The 16,635-nt window shown below is 36.3% G+C and overlaps 1 protein-coding gene across 1 annotated transcript in view; it reads right to left on the bottom strand.

Moving 5' to 3' along the window:
• Nucleotides 1–12,858, bottom strand: part of STAP1 (signal transducing adaptor family member 1) — a 30,324-nt gene extending 17,466 nt beyond the window's left edge. The window contains exons 1-2 of the mRNA XM_068975623.1: nt 12,739–12,858; nt 4,360–4,431 (exon numbers count right to left, since the gene is read on the bottom strand). Of these exons, the coding sequence (XP_068831724.1) occupies nt 4,360–4,431; nt 12,739–12,858 (192 nt within the window). The remainder of the gene's footprint in view (nt 1–4,359; nt 4,432–12,738) is intronic.
• Between the last annotated feature and the right edge of the window lie 3,777 nt (nt 12,859–16,635).

Genomic DNA, 16,635 nt, shown 5'->3' with positions numbered 1-16,635 from the left:
TAAACTTCAGAAAATGAAGGGGAAAATGTCAGCACTGTAGATGAAATTTTAAAATTTGCTGTCTCTCAAGCTTTTTCATTGTAAACAGAACAAAAAATGACAAAATATTCTTCCATAATTCTAAAATCATTATCTCACTCAACAAAGATGTTGCTCACATCATTGACAAATGGGTGACATTCTTACATACATAATTATTGCTTTGCTTGCCTCCTGCTCATTAATGTAAACATAAACATTGGCCAACATTCATGTCAAATATAATATTTAGTGACAATAAAAATATTAGGGAAACAGCAGATTGGAAAACAACTCCATTTGTCAAATCATAATTAAATAATAATTGGCTACAGATACAGGTTCAAAAAAATCAGTGAAAGTATTCTGTGAGAATTAATTGCCTATATGGAAGTTAGTAAAGAGTATGTATTTTACTTTTTAACTATGTATTACACATTCTCTGTATCGGTAATACTCTAATAAATATATATGTTCATATATAATTTTTCCTGTTAAGCCATTGTTCAGCATTTACCAAATGCTGCTGGTTCAGTTCAGTCACTCAGTTGTGTTAAGACTCTTTGCAACCCCATGGACTACAGCATGCCAGGCTTCCCTATCCTTCACTGTCTTCCAGAGTTTTCTCAAACTCATGTCCACTGAATCAGTAATGCCACTGAACCATCTCATCCTTTGTCACTCCTCTCCCTGCCCTCAATCTTTCCCAGTATCAGGATCTTTTCCAGTGAGTCACTCTTTGCATCAGGTGGCCAAAGTGTTAAGAGCTTCAGCTTCAGCATCAGTCTTCAAATGAATATTCAGGATTGACATGCTTCTGGTTATAAGGATCCTATTAAGACATTTCTATCTTATTTTAGTATAATAAAAACATTCCTTCTGAGCAGTTGGTCTATGTGGCCTGGTCTGAATCTGGCTGACGAGATGTGCTCTGCAATGTCTGAAAGATTACTACCATCTCTAATCTTATTAGGTATTATTATATTAGTTATAATTTTTGCTAAATCCCCCTCATTCTTGACTTCTTTTTATTTCCTTTACTTTCCTCTCTGTTGTGCCCAATATAACTTATTTTATTATATTCTTGTAAGTATACTTATTCTTGTTTTCTGACTAAGGTAAGGCATAAAAATAAGGAAATGAATTTTTTTCCAGAGTTATTCCTGTATTGATACGGTTGAGGGTAAGTCTGGGTTGATCTATTTATCTTCAATGAACAAAAAAACAATTAAAAATAGAAGCGGAGGTATAAGGGAAGGGGGACAAAATTTTTAAATTGCACAGAATCTTTTTCTGATAAATTATCTAAAGCTAAAGGAGGAAGCAACAGAGGAAGAAATGGTGCAGTTAGATAAAGTATCATAAGCTTATCTACTGATTAGAAGAAAGGAGTCTATCTTTTGTTTTTAATTGTAGTATTGAAAGACCCTTACTGGCCATCTGTCTAATCTAGCTGCCCTCTGATGCTTGAATCTCCCCCAGCGTACTCCTCCATGCAGCCATCCAGCCTGTGTTGGAACATCTTGAACAACACGAAACTTACATCCTCCGCAGCTCTGCCTGTGGCAAGGTTTTTCTTGTATTAAGCTAGTTTTTCCCTAGACAACTTCCATCCATGGGAACTAGTCCCTCTTCCCTGGAATAACACTAAACAGATTCAGTGACTCTTTCACATGACCCCTGACAGTCTTTCAAATATTTAAAGGCAGCTTTAAATTCTTCCCTTCTTCTTCCTCTTCAATCACTCAGTTGTGTCTGACTCTGTGACCCCATGGACAAGCCAGGCTTCCCTGTCCTTCACCATTTCCTAAAGTTTGCTCAAACTCATGTCAGTTGAGTCGATGATGCCATCAAACTATCTCTTCCTCTGTTGCCCGCTTCTCCTCCTGCCTTTAACCTTTCCCAGCATCAGGATGTTTTCTACTGAGTCAGCTCTTTGTATCAGGTGGCCAAAGTATTGGAGCTTCAGCTTCAGCATTAGTCCTTCCAATGAATATTCAGGACTGATTTCCTTTAGGATTGACTAGTTTATCTCCTTGCTGTCCAAAGGACTCTCCAGAGTCTTCTCCAACATCACAGTTTGAAGGCATCAGTTATTCGGCACTCAGCCTTTTTTATTGTCCAACTCACATCTGTACATGACTACTGGAAAAACCATAGTGTTCACTATATGGACCTTTGTCAGCAAAATAATGTCTCTGCTTTTTAATACACTTTCTAGATTTGTCATTGCTTTTATTCCCTTCTTACAGGCTAAGTATCTACAGATCTCATTTGTTCTATCTCTGTGCTTTCTCCTAAACTATCACTGAAAAAATTCCCCAAAAGTCTGCATCCTCTTTTAACAAGCAATTCCACAGAATTTCATTATTCCACAGTCTCTTCATGGGTCATGGTTAAGAATGCTGGCTCAAGAACAAGATCTGGTTATACTCCTTGCATTAGCTTTCTGATCATGTATAAGTTTTTTAATCTTAAATTTGACAGTTCTCATCTAGAAAGTTGGGATTAAAATAGTACCCACTCTCTAGGGTGGTTGTGAAAATTAAATGAGATAATGCATGTAAAATGCTTAAATGCTTACTATATGCCAGCTACTCTCAAGTCTTTAGACCCTCTTTAGTCCTTTTATTTACTATTGCCGTTAACTTGGGCGGAGGTGGGGGGACTTTATGAGATGGGCTACTGTTTCCATCCTAATTTTGATTTGAAACTGATTATGTTGGAGATCTTTCATTTGCTCCTCTAGAGTCACTTTTATTCCTTCACCATCTAACACTGTGCACCAGGAGCAGGAACTCTCTGGACAAGATGAAGGGCTTCCTTCACCTCTGACTTCTGTTGGGCTGGAACACTGGTGAACACTGATGAACACTGGCAGGAGATCAAAGCAACAAGGAGAGTGAGATCGGATGTTTATTACTCTGTACAATTGCTTCCTCTGTCAAAGATCACATTCTTTTCAAGGCAGTCTTCCGCTCTCTCAGTACTCTCCTCTTTCCTCATGGGTGTGGTAATGGGGCACTGTTACAGAGCCTCAGGTTCTGTACTATCCTTTGTGGTTTTCCTACTTCCTCTCCACTACTTTGAATATAGTATCTTCATTAAACTGTCTTTGAATTACCTAATTTGTTTCCTACCAGTACCCTATCTGATACACTGAGACACAGAGGGATTAGGTAAATAGCCCAAGATCCCAAAATGGCACTATGAACAGGAGCAGGGCTGGGACAAAACCCCAGTAGTCTACCTAAAGACCATATCCCAATCACTAAGTTGTACCTCTGTTGCCATGGAGTAAGTAAATAGTAACTATTGACTCTCTCACATACGTGTATTGTACAAGGTTTAGGCCAAGGTCTTTTATTTTCACTGACATCAGTGGGAATTTGGAGACAAGACAGAGAAATTTTGTTAAAATTTATTTTATGGTATTTAAAAACACTTTTATATAAATCTTATCTCTATCCAGAAATCTGGTGAAAGATGACCATTTTAAGTTTGTTTTCTGTTTGTTTACTGTTTGTTTGCTTACTATTATTAATGGTGCTGAAATGCCTGCAGGTAAGATACATCACACAGACACTTTTTCTGTATCTTTCATTCAATCTAGTCATGTGATAACCATGTTCTAGAAGTGTGGGCTACTGTATCCATGGTCTAAAATATTTATATTGTTATTGGATTATAAAATCTCATAAGCATAGCATTCCAAGGTAAGCATGCATTTGCTACTAAATGCTACATTTTATTTGTGGAAAAAAATGAAATGCGCCATTTTCAATTTTTTGTGGATAAATTGAAATATAAATCAATTATTTAGAATTAATACAAATAAATAATCTCAGAATTTCTTTATTGTTATCCTCATGATTGAGCTCTTCAAAGTCCTGTCTTATGAGGTTTGTTTGTGTCTTTCTAGAAAATTTAAATTGTGGCATACTCTATGTTACCAGGCTTTGGGATCATCTAGTTCCCTTCAGATTATAAATACATGCTACAGCAAGACCAAAAGTAGGGGAAATTAAAGCCATCACTTGGTAGTAGGCAATTTGAATCCAGATGTTTAGCTAAAATTTTCACTTCTCAACCAGGTTTTTGTTATCAGGCTCAGAAAGAAAAGAATGCAAAGTTAAAAACATGAGTTAATACCTTCTGAGTTGCCCAGGAAATTTTTACCATGGATCACAGATATAAATGTTCTCATTTCAATTGGTTATATTAGCACATCTTTACTTTCAGAAGGCAGAAAATGAATAACAGACAAGAATGAATAATAGAATACTATATGACAAGTATTTATTGGAAAAAAAATTGAATCAGCTGAACATGTCTACTTACTGTTGTACTTTTTTTGTCAGTGTAAAAGAAAAGTGTAGTTCCTCTCAACTCTGTCCAGTAATGCTTATACTCCTGGAGGAAAGAAATTGTAACCATTATTTCATTATGTATACTCAACTATTTTCCTGTTGATATTTCCCTGTGTAACTTTCTTAATTTCTGTGTGATATATGGTTCTTCTTTATCCTGAGATAAATAACCTGCTTTTATGGCTTAATTTTACATTTAATTCCTCCAATAAATCCTTCACAAGTTTTAGTATGTGGCATGTAGTAGGAATGTAATTTGATTTGTATTTAAATATGTTATTTTCCAAAACTTTCCTCATTGATTCAAGACTCAACTTTCTGTGCAGTTTCAATGAAACCTTACACCTGTAATCAAGGGATCAGGTTAGAACAAAGCATTTTATGTCTACCTTCCAAGACAGTTGAAAGGATTGAATGAATTAAAACACATAGATCACTTAGCATAGTACATGGCTCATAGTTTAGGTTCAATAAATATAATATATTTATATAGATCAAGGAAATACAAGCAATTGATAATGATAAAAATAACACAATCAAAGCTGAAATTTGAATTCACATTCATGTGCTTAACATTTCATAATTAACATACTCACTTTATTGTGAGTTCTATAGAAAAACAATTTTTTTTAAGTTTAAAATATTTAAGTAGTCTAGTAAGGCTCTTGACCAAGTGAAAGGCTATTTAGATAAGAACTTAACATTCTATGAAGAGTGGCTGTATTACAAAAGAATGGCAAGCGTGGTAGTTGGGGGGGAGTGGTTAAAGAATTTTTAAAAAAATCCTAAACACTTACCTTTATACCCAGCTCTTTGCAAAAATATGTTTTGAAAAATACCAGTTAGTTTTATGAACATATTGATCTTTCCTTGCTTTAGGGTTTACTAAGCTGGGTTTTCAGATGTTAGATTATCTTGACTTATATGGAGGATCAATGTAACAAAATCCAATGAGGAATTTTTTTCTTTTGCTTATAAATGTGAAGACACTCTTGCGTGTTATGGTATTTTGTATCTCGTTAATAATGACATAGCATTTGCCTTTTTCTGATCAGCAAAACGTTGGTCACTTCTTCAGAATTTATATACTTAATTTTCTCAAATAATGGGGACACTATAACCCATCTTGCTTTAATTTTCCTTGGCTCTCAGAAAGCTCAAGATTAAATTGATTCTGAATTACAGCAACCACCTTTCTCATGGTCTTAACAGAACTATTTTCTCACTTTGTCTTTATGGCTGATAAGGTGCTATATTAGCTTTTCCTGTATATCAAGCCACCCTAAAACTTAGTGGACTAAAACAGCAAGCATTTTCTATCTCTCCTCATCCTGTGGCTGACTGATGATACTTTGGGTCCAGGTATACTTGGCTATGACTTAATGGTCTAGGATGCCCTCATTCACTTGCTTGGGGTCTTGGCTGAGACTGTAAAATGACTGAGTGTGTTAGTATAAGAAATATATTTAGTCTTTGTTCCCGAGTTCCTGGTATAGAGATCCTAAAACACTTGGAATTTCCTAACAGAAGTGTTTTTGTTACTCCTAGCGAACCCCTTTATATCGTATCAGAATTTTTACTAATGTGGTAGTTTAAGATGGGACCCCTAGATAGCTTCAGGATGGGTCTAGTCACCAAAAGAACAAATAATTAGAGGGTTGGAGCTTTAAGCCCTACCTACCAACCTCCAAGAAGGAAGAGGTTAAGCTTTATAAAAACTCTTGAATGACGAGATTTAATAAGCTTCCATATGCCAGAGGGGTAGTATACCTCATCTCCACAGAGACCGTAACACGCATGCTTTGGATCCTTCCAGACCTCGACTCTTCATCTAGATGTTCATTTGTTTCCCTTTTCAGTAAATGTAAGCAGTGTTTTCCTGAATTCTGTGAGCCATTCTGGTAAATTGTCAAATCTTGGGAAAGGGTCCTGGGAACCATGATTTATAGCCAGTCAGTGAGAAGCACAGGTGATCTGGGACTTGGGGCTAGTGGTTGAAGTAGGAGATAGTTTCGTGGGACTCAGCTGTTAATTAAGCTGTAGGGTCTTCACTAAATTTGAGTAGGTAATTGGTATCAGAATTGAACTGAATTGTTGAACACCCAGTTGATATCCAAGAGAATCAGAGAATTGGTTTTGGGGGCTAGAAACCACCCCACTGAAACAACTGGAATCACACTCCATGCAGTCTCATCTTCCAGTCAGCAAGCAGCCTAGACTTGTTCCCGTGCTGGCAGAAGGAATGCCCAGGGACAAGAGAGGGCAAAACCCAAAGTGCAAGTACTGCCTGATTCTCTGCTTTTGTCACATTTATCAAAGCATGACCCAATCTAGATTCAAGGGGCAGGAAAACAGACTCAGTGTCTTTATGGAAGGAGCAGAAAAGTCACATTTCCAAAGGGAGTGTATACAGTGAGGAATGAACAAACTGATGGTAGTCCTGCAGCAACCTACATCAGGGGCAGAGATAGAACTTGGAGCACAGTTTCTCTGTCCAAGTCTTGTGCTCTTTCTTCTTCATCCTACCTCTCAACACAGAGTGGGCTATTACATAATGTGACAAACTTGCTGGTGCTTCCTGAACCGATAACTGAAGACCAAAGAAAAGAACAATTCCAAAGGGCATAGGATTGATGTTATCAGCCAATAGATGGTCCCCAAAGGAGCAACTGTAAAACTGCGCAAAGAGATTTTTCCTCTTGTCTGAAATCCAGATGCCAATATATACCTGACACATCTTGGAGTCAAGCAGTTTAATAAGGCAACAGAATAAACCTTAATTTCAGCCCCCATCAGAAGTCTTTTATTTCCTTATTTTCACATAGGTCTAAAAAAAAAGGCATCGAAGTAACCCTTTGCCTGGTATCTCTGCTGCTTTCATTTGCCCTCCAGTCTATCCTGAATGGTACTGCTAGAATTACTGCTCTGCAGAGAGTAGGACTGAGTATCTAAGAGGTAAGTCTGGGAGACAGGGTCCTCAGCTCAGTCCCTTGCCGTCATCTCTTAACTCAGCCTACCACACAGAGAGGATGTTCTGCTCTGTTCCTGCCATGTGGCAGAGGGTCTCCAAGAGGGATAGGCAGAGGTTCATTTCGTGGTGGGGGAACTAATAGTTCATATGCAGCAACTAAGAGTTTGTACGCTTCAACTAAAAAAAAATCCCGTATGCCGAAGGAAGATTGAGGATCCCACGTGCTGCAACTAAGACCCAAGACAGCCAAATCAATTTTTAAAAAAATCCTAAAGACTACTTAAATCTGGGGTAAAGTGTCAACACAGTTTTAGCCTTGAGTCTAATCCGTATATTGATAGAATTTATTAATAAGAGTAACATTCTTTCCACATGGTAATTGGCATAGGTGTGTAACAGTGGTGGCATCTAAAAATCTCTAAAATAGATCTCGTTCAATGGGATTCTGTACAAGAAGAAGAAATTTTGTAAGCTAGAATAATGAAATTCATTGTAATTCCTATATGAAATCATGCTTTCATACGGTCTTAAGTAAAGAGACAGAAAACTGCATTGAGAAATTTGGTTTCAAAAGTTGCTAACCTATACTGTCTGCGATCAGCCCAGTGTTCTGTAAACACTGTGAAAGTATATTGTCACTCTGTTGAAAGAGTACTTGAATTTTCTCAGAATTGACTTGAGATTAAATAATAAAACAATTCAGTTTTATTGTGGAGCTTTAAAAAAAATCATATCTCTCTTTTTAAGGCTTTTACATTCTGCTCTAATAGGAAGTCTCTTAATGCAAGGAGCAAGTCAAGGATACATGATATTTTGGACTATGATGGGGGTGAGGAAGTGGGGAGGAGTTTGGAATATAGGCATATTGGTTAGAGAATTGAATCACAAGTTGTGTAGTTTTACTGAAGTATGGCATCTAAGATCAAGGCCAAACCCGATTTTATGATTCCTGGAGGAAAAGAAAACAAGAGAAAAGCCTGTATGAAAGTCTACCACTCTGTTAATCTTCTTAATTAGCCTCATCAGTATTAACCTACCATAGATAGAAAAACTAAAATCAGTAACAGCAGTCAAAGTTTATTGCATTCCCTCTATACATGCATACATGCATCTATGCTTCTGAGAAAAATTATAGAGGTGTTCAGTCATGAGAGAATGGTATGAATTGCAGAGTTAATAAAGGAAACATGGGAGCATTACTGATAAATAAACATAGATTTTTAGAAAGGATAAAGGAGGGTTTATTAAATGCGGGAAGAAGCAAGAACAAAAGACACTGAGTTGAGAAAAAGGCAGCCAGGAGGAAAAGGAAGATTATAAATATCAGTGGGCTCTGTGAACACCAACCATAGCCACAAACCTAAGAATACTTCTAATTTACATTCGGTATGCAGAGAACTGCAGGTCATAGTCTTGATTTAGTTTCTGAGAAGTGCTCCTGGAAACTAGTATAATTTAAGTCATCTATAAATAGCAATTGTAATGACCAACATATAGGTATATATTTATATCTACAGAGATAACATAAATGTTTTAAAAATTAAATTTGAAGGACCTGTTTTTGAATTAAATACATTTAATACAAGATGTCTTATTTTTAAGCAGTCACGTGTTCAGTTGCTGAAGTAAAAAATACTGAAATGGGCCTTTTGAATTTATCACTAGCTTCATTATCATTAGATGACCTTGTATTTAGAGTCTAATGTGACTATTATTTTCATTCATTAAGCAGTGTTTTTGAAAGTCTACTGAGCTTACTGTTGAGCTCAGTGTGATGAAGAATCTAGTGATTAGACATCCCCAATCTTGAAAAACCCAATAAATGGAATTTTTTTTTGAAAGGCAGCATGATGTCAAGTGCTTTGCAATAAAATCCCAGCTGGGCTCTTTATGGTGAGGCACTTTGAACACAAACTCTGTGAGCAACAATTCACCCATCTTGAAGTGGATAAAATTATTTCTACCCAGAAGAATTACTATAAGGACCAGAGAGATAAGACATTAAGAGCCTAACATATCTCCCATGTCAACACCTCAAGAAAATATACTCATATAGTCCATTTGATCATCACAGCAACCCATTCAGTTATACAAGAGAGTAATTGTCCATTGTACAAAACAGGAAACAGATGAAAAGATATGAGGGATTGCCTAAGTTCTACAGGAGGACTGATACATCTCCTGGCACCCAGGACTCTTTTCTCATTGATGTGACTACTAAAATAGGTGACAGTGCAAATCCAGTAAAGTTCCGCTCTATCCCCTGTCCCCAATAAAAAGTTCCTTGCTTTTTTTCTCTTGTGAGTGAATAAAGGTTCTTTGCTTAAGGAAGAACGTTGTATAGTAGTCTACAAAGCGTGGCACTAAACCCCGGAAGCATGTAAGATGATCTCATTGGGGAAGAAACTTTTAGAATATCTCTATTTCATTTATTTCATCTTTCTTAATTCTTTTCTTGCATATAGTCAGTCATTTTTTGGACTTAGTACAGGAGCACACCATAATTTCTAAACTAATGTTCTTATGTTAGAGATCTACGTTCAAAATATTTTCTTGAAAGGAGTGTGTTACTTTAAAAATTTGGAAAGCACTAGCACAGAGAACTTTTTGAGAGCACAGCCAAGTCCTAAAATTTTTCTAAATGAATTAGTGGCAGTTGGAGGACTAGTGAGAGAAATGTTACTTTGAAGCTATTTTAATGGTCATATTCTATGTTCAGGCTAATAAAACATATTACATATCGTTTTAATTTGAACACATCACAGTTTGAAGAAACTGTGAGATGTTACCCAAATTCTCTCTTATTTTCAAATAGTTCCCCCAAAATAAGAATTTTGTACATTTCTAAAAGCTGTGATGCCATGGATATCTCATTGTAGCACCTAATGGCTTTTATTCGGAGAAGGCAATGGCAACCCACTCCAGTACTCTTGCCTGGAAAATCCCATGGACAGAGAAGCCTGGTAGGCTGCAGTCCATGGGGTTGCTGGGAGTCGGACACGACTGAGTGACTTCACTTTCACTTTTCACTTTCATGCATTGGAGAAGGAAATGGCAACCCACTCCAGTGTTCTTGCCTGGAGGATCCCAGGGACGGGGGAGCCTGGTGGGCTGCCATCTATGGGGTCGCACAGAGTTGGACATGACTGAAGCGACTTAGCAGCAGCAGCAGCAATGACTTTTATTATCTAATATATCTAATCATCCAGAATTCTAGTGTTGTGGGTTAAGTAAATTTTCCCACATTTTCACCATAAAAATTATGTACTTTTATGGGTTCTTGAACTCGGATCCATGGAACTCTTGGAATTGTGGTTAAAATGGTATATGTTGGCACATTTTCTTAAGGGCAAATCTCCTTAATTCTTAAAAGTGCCCCTGTCAAAGAAGACCTTCTATATACCTTTGGTTCACCTCCCTTTCAAAAATTCTTTGGCACTATGCTGCCAACTTGTTTAGAAATCCCAGTATTCTCCTTAACTTTCTCTCGATGCTTCTGTTTTCAAGCAATCTAATTATCACCATGGCCCTCCTTTGAGCGGGATTAAAAACTGATTTTCATATGTTAATAAGAATGTGATAGATAATAAAATAGAAGGAGAATGAATCTAATCTCTAGTATGAGGCAGGTGTTTTATATTTGTTATCCCTTTAATCCTTGAAACCACCTTGTTAGTAGACATTACTGTCATTCTCTTGCTCTCTTCTCTCTGATGTATAAGTAAAAGATACTTTACTATGAATTCAAGTGGAAGCATAAGTTAATTTCCTCCCAAACATTTGCACCTATAGTTTATTCTTTCCATTTCAAAGTATGCTTTCTAAGAAAAGTTAGACTGGCATTCGGGTAAGTGAAGTGAGTCATCACTCTGACTAACCTAACCCTCACGAAGGTAGGGGTTTTTTATTTTATTCATATTCTCTGAAACTGAGTGTGATGTTTGGTGCATAGGAAACACAAAATAAACACTACTTAAATGAATGAATTGATTAAGCACTGACTGTATCCCAGGCATTATACCTTGAGAGGTAAGTCATATTCTCTCCATTTTATAGTTGAGGAAATTTAGTCTCAAGGAAATTAAGTAATGTGTATAAAATCACAGAATATAAGTGGCAAAACCATTAGGTAAAGACATGTTTTACTGACACTCTAAAATCCTTGTTTTTTCTACTATCCAGACCAATGGAATGCCCTTTTTAAACACTAAAGGGAACCCAGTATCAGAAACAGTCATTACAAAGTCTTTGGAAAAATTTCAATAAATAGACAAGTTTAAATTATAGTCTAAAAATTTATTTTTCCCAACTCCCCTTTCCTGGCATGTAACTGACAGATATTACTAATTCATGTTAATACCCATAACAGAATACAAATTACCATGTCTTTCCTCTCCAATATTAAATGATCTGATTATATATACAAGAAATATGATTGTGCTGCTACAGATATTTTTACATACACAAATTTTATGTAAGCATTAATAAATCCTCAGAAAATATATTTTTGTTATTAAACATTTCTTAAGGCATTTCTCAAAAACCTAATTTTTTTCTAGCTTCAGTTAATGTTAACATTTCATAAAATTTGACCTAAGTTAATTATTTCTTTTTTCTTTAGTCACAGACACTTCTGTGTTTATGTCTTATTCATTTCAAATTATCCACAATTAGTATTTCAAAAGCACTGATTTTAATTAATTATGTTTTCATTTTTATGTTTAAAAAAATACAGAGTGCTTTGTGAATTTTCTTAGAGTGAATGTATTTATGTAGCTTAGTGTACACCTACCCATAGAGCACCCTAAGTATCATCTTTTAAAATCACTATCTTGAAAGTGTCTTAGAACATATAACTAACTATACAGAATCTTAAACATTGTCAAGTTTATCATTGTCTCAATTTTTTCAAAAGTTTATCATAAAAAATAATTTGATCATTATTTAAAAACTTTAATCAAACAGAATAGGAGCAGAAGTTTTAATTTCAGGAATAGTATAATTTTATCTTAATAGTACATGTCATCATGGAAGCATAGTAGTACATGCAGAGAAAATATATACCAAACATTTTATCTTCTAAGCTAAACTTTTCTGTGATGTTTAAATACATTTTTTGGAAATTTAGGAATATTTTTACATTAGTGACTTAACATTAGAACCTTATATTATTATACATAATACTCATATATATACACATGTGAGTTCAAGCCATATGTTGTATTTAAATTATGCAAATTGGGATCATATTTCTTACCTCAGGAAAGAAGGTTCAATTTTAGTAGAAACAAGAAGGCCCTTGTTTCATCATGTCACCATAAAATAAATTTTATATTAAGACAGAAGCTTCTAGTTTAATATGATCATCTGTGGACTTACCTGGTATTCTGACCGCTTAACTAATAAAAAACCTTCAAAGTACAAGGGTAGAGCAGTAATCTTTGACCTTTCTTGGAAGATCCTGCGAGGGGCTGGTTTCGGGGGCTTCTTAGCCATCATACCCTCTCGTTGGTGTGTGGTTAGTTTCAACTTTATCCAGTTTCAGACAAAATGAGATCTCCCTTGTGTGAGAGGAAAGGGCAACTGTTCAAAGAGGAAGTCCCAGCTAAGAGTTTAAACCACCAATAGGACACACATGCACACTTTTTTTTCTTTACTTTTTGTGAGGTAAGAAAGAACAGGCGTAGACCAACTTTGATAGGGTAATCTCTCAGGAACCTACATGTGTTTAGAATTACAATAGCAAAATAAACAGAAAAGTAATATCACCAGAGGATGAAGAGAACAGATGTGGAGATTATGGACTTTCAAGGAGACATCAAGGTCATGTTTGTTTTCTCCCACCTTTTTTGTTTGTTGCTGCCCGTTTTTGTCCTGAGAAGACATTACTTGAATTAGTTCCACTTCATTAAAAATTACTTAATAGGATAACTATATTAATACTATTTCTGTTTTAGGTACAGCTGGTCTTCTATCCAGATTCTACATGGATTGAATTGACTATACATAGAAAATTTTAGAAAAAAATTCAGAAACTTCCAAAAGGCAAAACTTGAATTTCCCATGTTTTGAAAACTTTTCATATATTCTGTTAAGTATAATAAATAACTGAAATGATATAAAGTATACAAGAGGATTTTGTAGGTTATATGCAAATGCTCTGCTATTTTATATAAGAAACTTGAGCATTCAAGGATTTTGGTATCTGTGGGGGTCCTGGAACTGATCACCTACTGATAGCAAGGGAGGACTGCATTTCAGAACTGAACTTTGTTTAAATTTTTAGAAAAATGGTGCTATTTATCCCATGCCATTTTGATGGTTCACTAAATGTAAACTGCAGTTATGGGAATGTGATATTTTTTACTTCTTTGTCAATCAATATTTTGAGTTGGTCATTTACCAGTGGATATTTGGCAAAATATGTCTGGAAGAGAGAGCTGTAAATTTTCAAGCTTATATTTTGTTCTTGTTTCTTTCTAAGCAGAGGATCACTGGTGCTATGATGCATAGATGAGGTATGGCTACCTAGTAAGATTTATAGAGCTACACTGAGGCCCAAATGGATTAATTATTTGTTTGTGGAAAATGGTCCTTGAGAGACTGGATTTGGTTCAGCACTGTGCAAAGAATGATGGGAGAGAGGAACACAGGAAGGAAATCTGGTTTGTTTTGCAGGGGTCTTGAAAGGTTCCACCATTTGCTATTTCACGCTTAATATTACAGAGTTGCTTGAGGTCTAGAATGCAGCCCTGAGCATTCTTCCCTGTTAGACTAGCCTATTCTCATCAGTCAAAGCAATACAGGAATCTACAATCTGAGCCTCCTTTCCTAATGGAAAGACCATGTGGTTTTCCCCACCAGTATGGTTCTATTGGATCTTCAGCTGTAGGTGTGAGGAATCAGACTGTCTACAAAATGAGGTATGATGAAATAAAATTCCTATTTTATAGCCAGACAAGAAAAATTTAAACATAAAATGTTTCTCTTCCCACTTGGGCCTCTTCTCACCCCTTCAGTGTGTTCAGTATTGTGTATCTGCATTAATCAGGCCTCCCTGGGAGATAACCTTCCTTCTCAATCTAATAAGGAGGTGTGATGACCCACCACTTGCTTTGTACTGGCATGTGTAAACTGTCAATATGTTTTTGACCTAAAACTCTTTGTCTCAAAAACTTTTATGATGGTGTTTTGATCTCTAATAAGCAGAACAATCCTTAGAACTATCTGAAAGGTTGTTCCCAAGGTTATAATCCTCAGGTTGGCTTGAATAAAGTTTTCCATTTCTTTCTTAGATGTACTATTGATTAACTTTTTCATTCACATGCATGGTGTAGTTGGCAACATACAAGCGATAACCCACCAGAAGATGCCTGGAATCTTCCCTGGCACGCCACACGAGTATGAGTCCACTGAGCCCCACTGGCTTCTTAGTACTCTTCAGAACAGTGAGTTCTCCTGTTATCTGGATCTCATTGCTTTTAAGTCATAAGCCTGAAAATTTTATTTGAGCTATTTTTATTCAAGACTCGGAGTCTTAGGGGCACTAGTGCATTTCCTAAGGTCGAGATCTAGGGGAATCTGGGGAGGAGGCCCAAGGAAATATGAGTGGTTGGATTTCCGTTAAATTTGGCTTAAGTTAAAAAAAAAACTTGATATATAGTCTGAATAAAATATTTCTAGTGAAATGAGAAACTGACTTATTCAGCTTCAAAGAAAAAAGGACATTTGTTCCTTTGGGCCACAAAGTATTCTCAGGTGACTGAGCACCTAGAGGAAATGTCTGAAGATTAATTGTGACAGAAGTTTTATGGAGAAAGGAATTCTATAGAGAAACTCATTGCAATTGCATAGAATTACAAATAAGTTCTTCTCAGGTAGAGCAATACAGACTGATTATCAGTAAACTAAAGAGTGTTCAGATACATTATGAAAATGAAAACAGCTTTGTCAGGAAGCATTTAACAGGAGGCTTCCTGTGTGCTGTTTTGGATCTGTCAGGAATTCTCTGTTCCTTATTAATTACTGAATACTCAGGAATCAAGAGGAGAGGCAAGCCTCTCCCAGGGGCTGAGGAGTCCAGGCATTTCTTTCATTAGTTTTACTATATGGTGATATGTACCCTCTTCCTTCTTGTGAACCATACGGTAAAAGTGATTGTTTACAACTCTCTCTATATATATGGATCGCCTATTTTTCGTAAGTCTGGAATTTTAATCTTTATCTTTGCTGAGAATAACTACCTTGTAAGACAGTATATATGCCCAGACCATGTTGATTAAAACACCTTTGCTCCATCAGAGCTCTGGTCCCCGTGTCTGTCTTTCTCTCTCTCTCTCTCCCTCTCTCTCTTTTTCAGGCTGATCCCCTGGAGCGCAGAGGCTCTCTGAATTCACTTTCCTGCCTGGGCTTCTAAGACCCTCTCAAGAAGGCGCTCTGTGCCTTCACCCCATCGAGAGAGTACCTGAGGCCTTCGTGAACAGAGCAAGCCCCATGCAGGTGCTTTATTGGCTTTCTGCGTAAAGCAAGAAATATCAGCCTCTTTCTCTCTCCTTCACTTTCTTATCGGTAGACTCCAGACCACCAAGTTCCGGTCCATTAAAGGACCTCAGTACAGCTTGAAACTGAAATTGGGAGATGAAGATTCAGAATTACTGCCTTGCCTTTATATTGAGACCTGTTTCTTGCTACCCCAAACTTTAAATGATAAAATATAAGTCCAAGTACATTTTTTGAGACAAAGCCATAATTAATTTTTAGTTTCAGTATACTAAGGAAATGATTTGAGTGGCAAAGGAAAACCTAATTTGACAAATGACCTAATCCACCTTCTTGGCAGCTGGTAGCTATAATACAGAGGGGAAGTGAAAGGAGGGATGAGAACTGAGAAATAAAGAAGAGGGCAGGAGATAGGATGTTGGTAATCATCAATGGTTGGAATAGAAGAAAAGTAGTCACTGGCCTTATGGCCAGAGAGTTTCATGGGAGAAAGAATATCTCTAGAAAAATGTAAAGATAGGAATATATTTGAGAAAAAATCATCTAGTTAATTATGTCTTTCTTAACTTAAAAAATAAACTAAAGAAACCAGTTCAACAGCTTCTGTAAGTTTCTTTGATTTGCCAACTTGCAAGTAAAATTGATCCTTAATATAACAATGCTCAAATTATATCCCCCTAAAACTGACAAAATGCAAAAATCCTGTTGAAATATTATTATCCAGTTGGACCTGTCCACGACTTTCAACATCATTATACCACTGCACCATTACAATAG

The sequence above is a fragment of the Capricornis sumatraensis genome, chromosome 7 (genome assembly GCF_032405125.1).
Source record: "Capricornis sumatraensis isolate serow.1 chromosome 7, serow.2, whole genome shotgun sequence".
Taxonomy (NCBI): domain Eukaryota; kingdom Metazoa; phylum Chordata; class Mammalia; order Artiodactyla; family Bovidae; genus Capricornis; species Capricornis sumatraensis.
The sequence above is the reverse complement of the archived record's forward strand: the minus strand, read 5'-3'. Positions and strand labels throughout refer to the sequence as shown.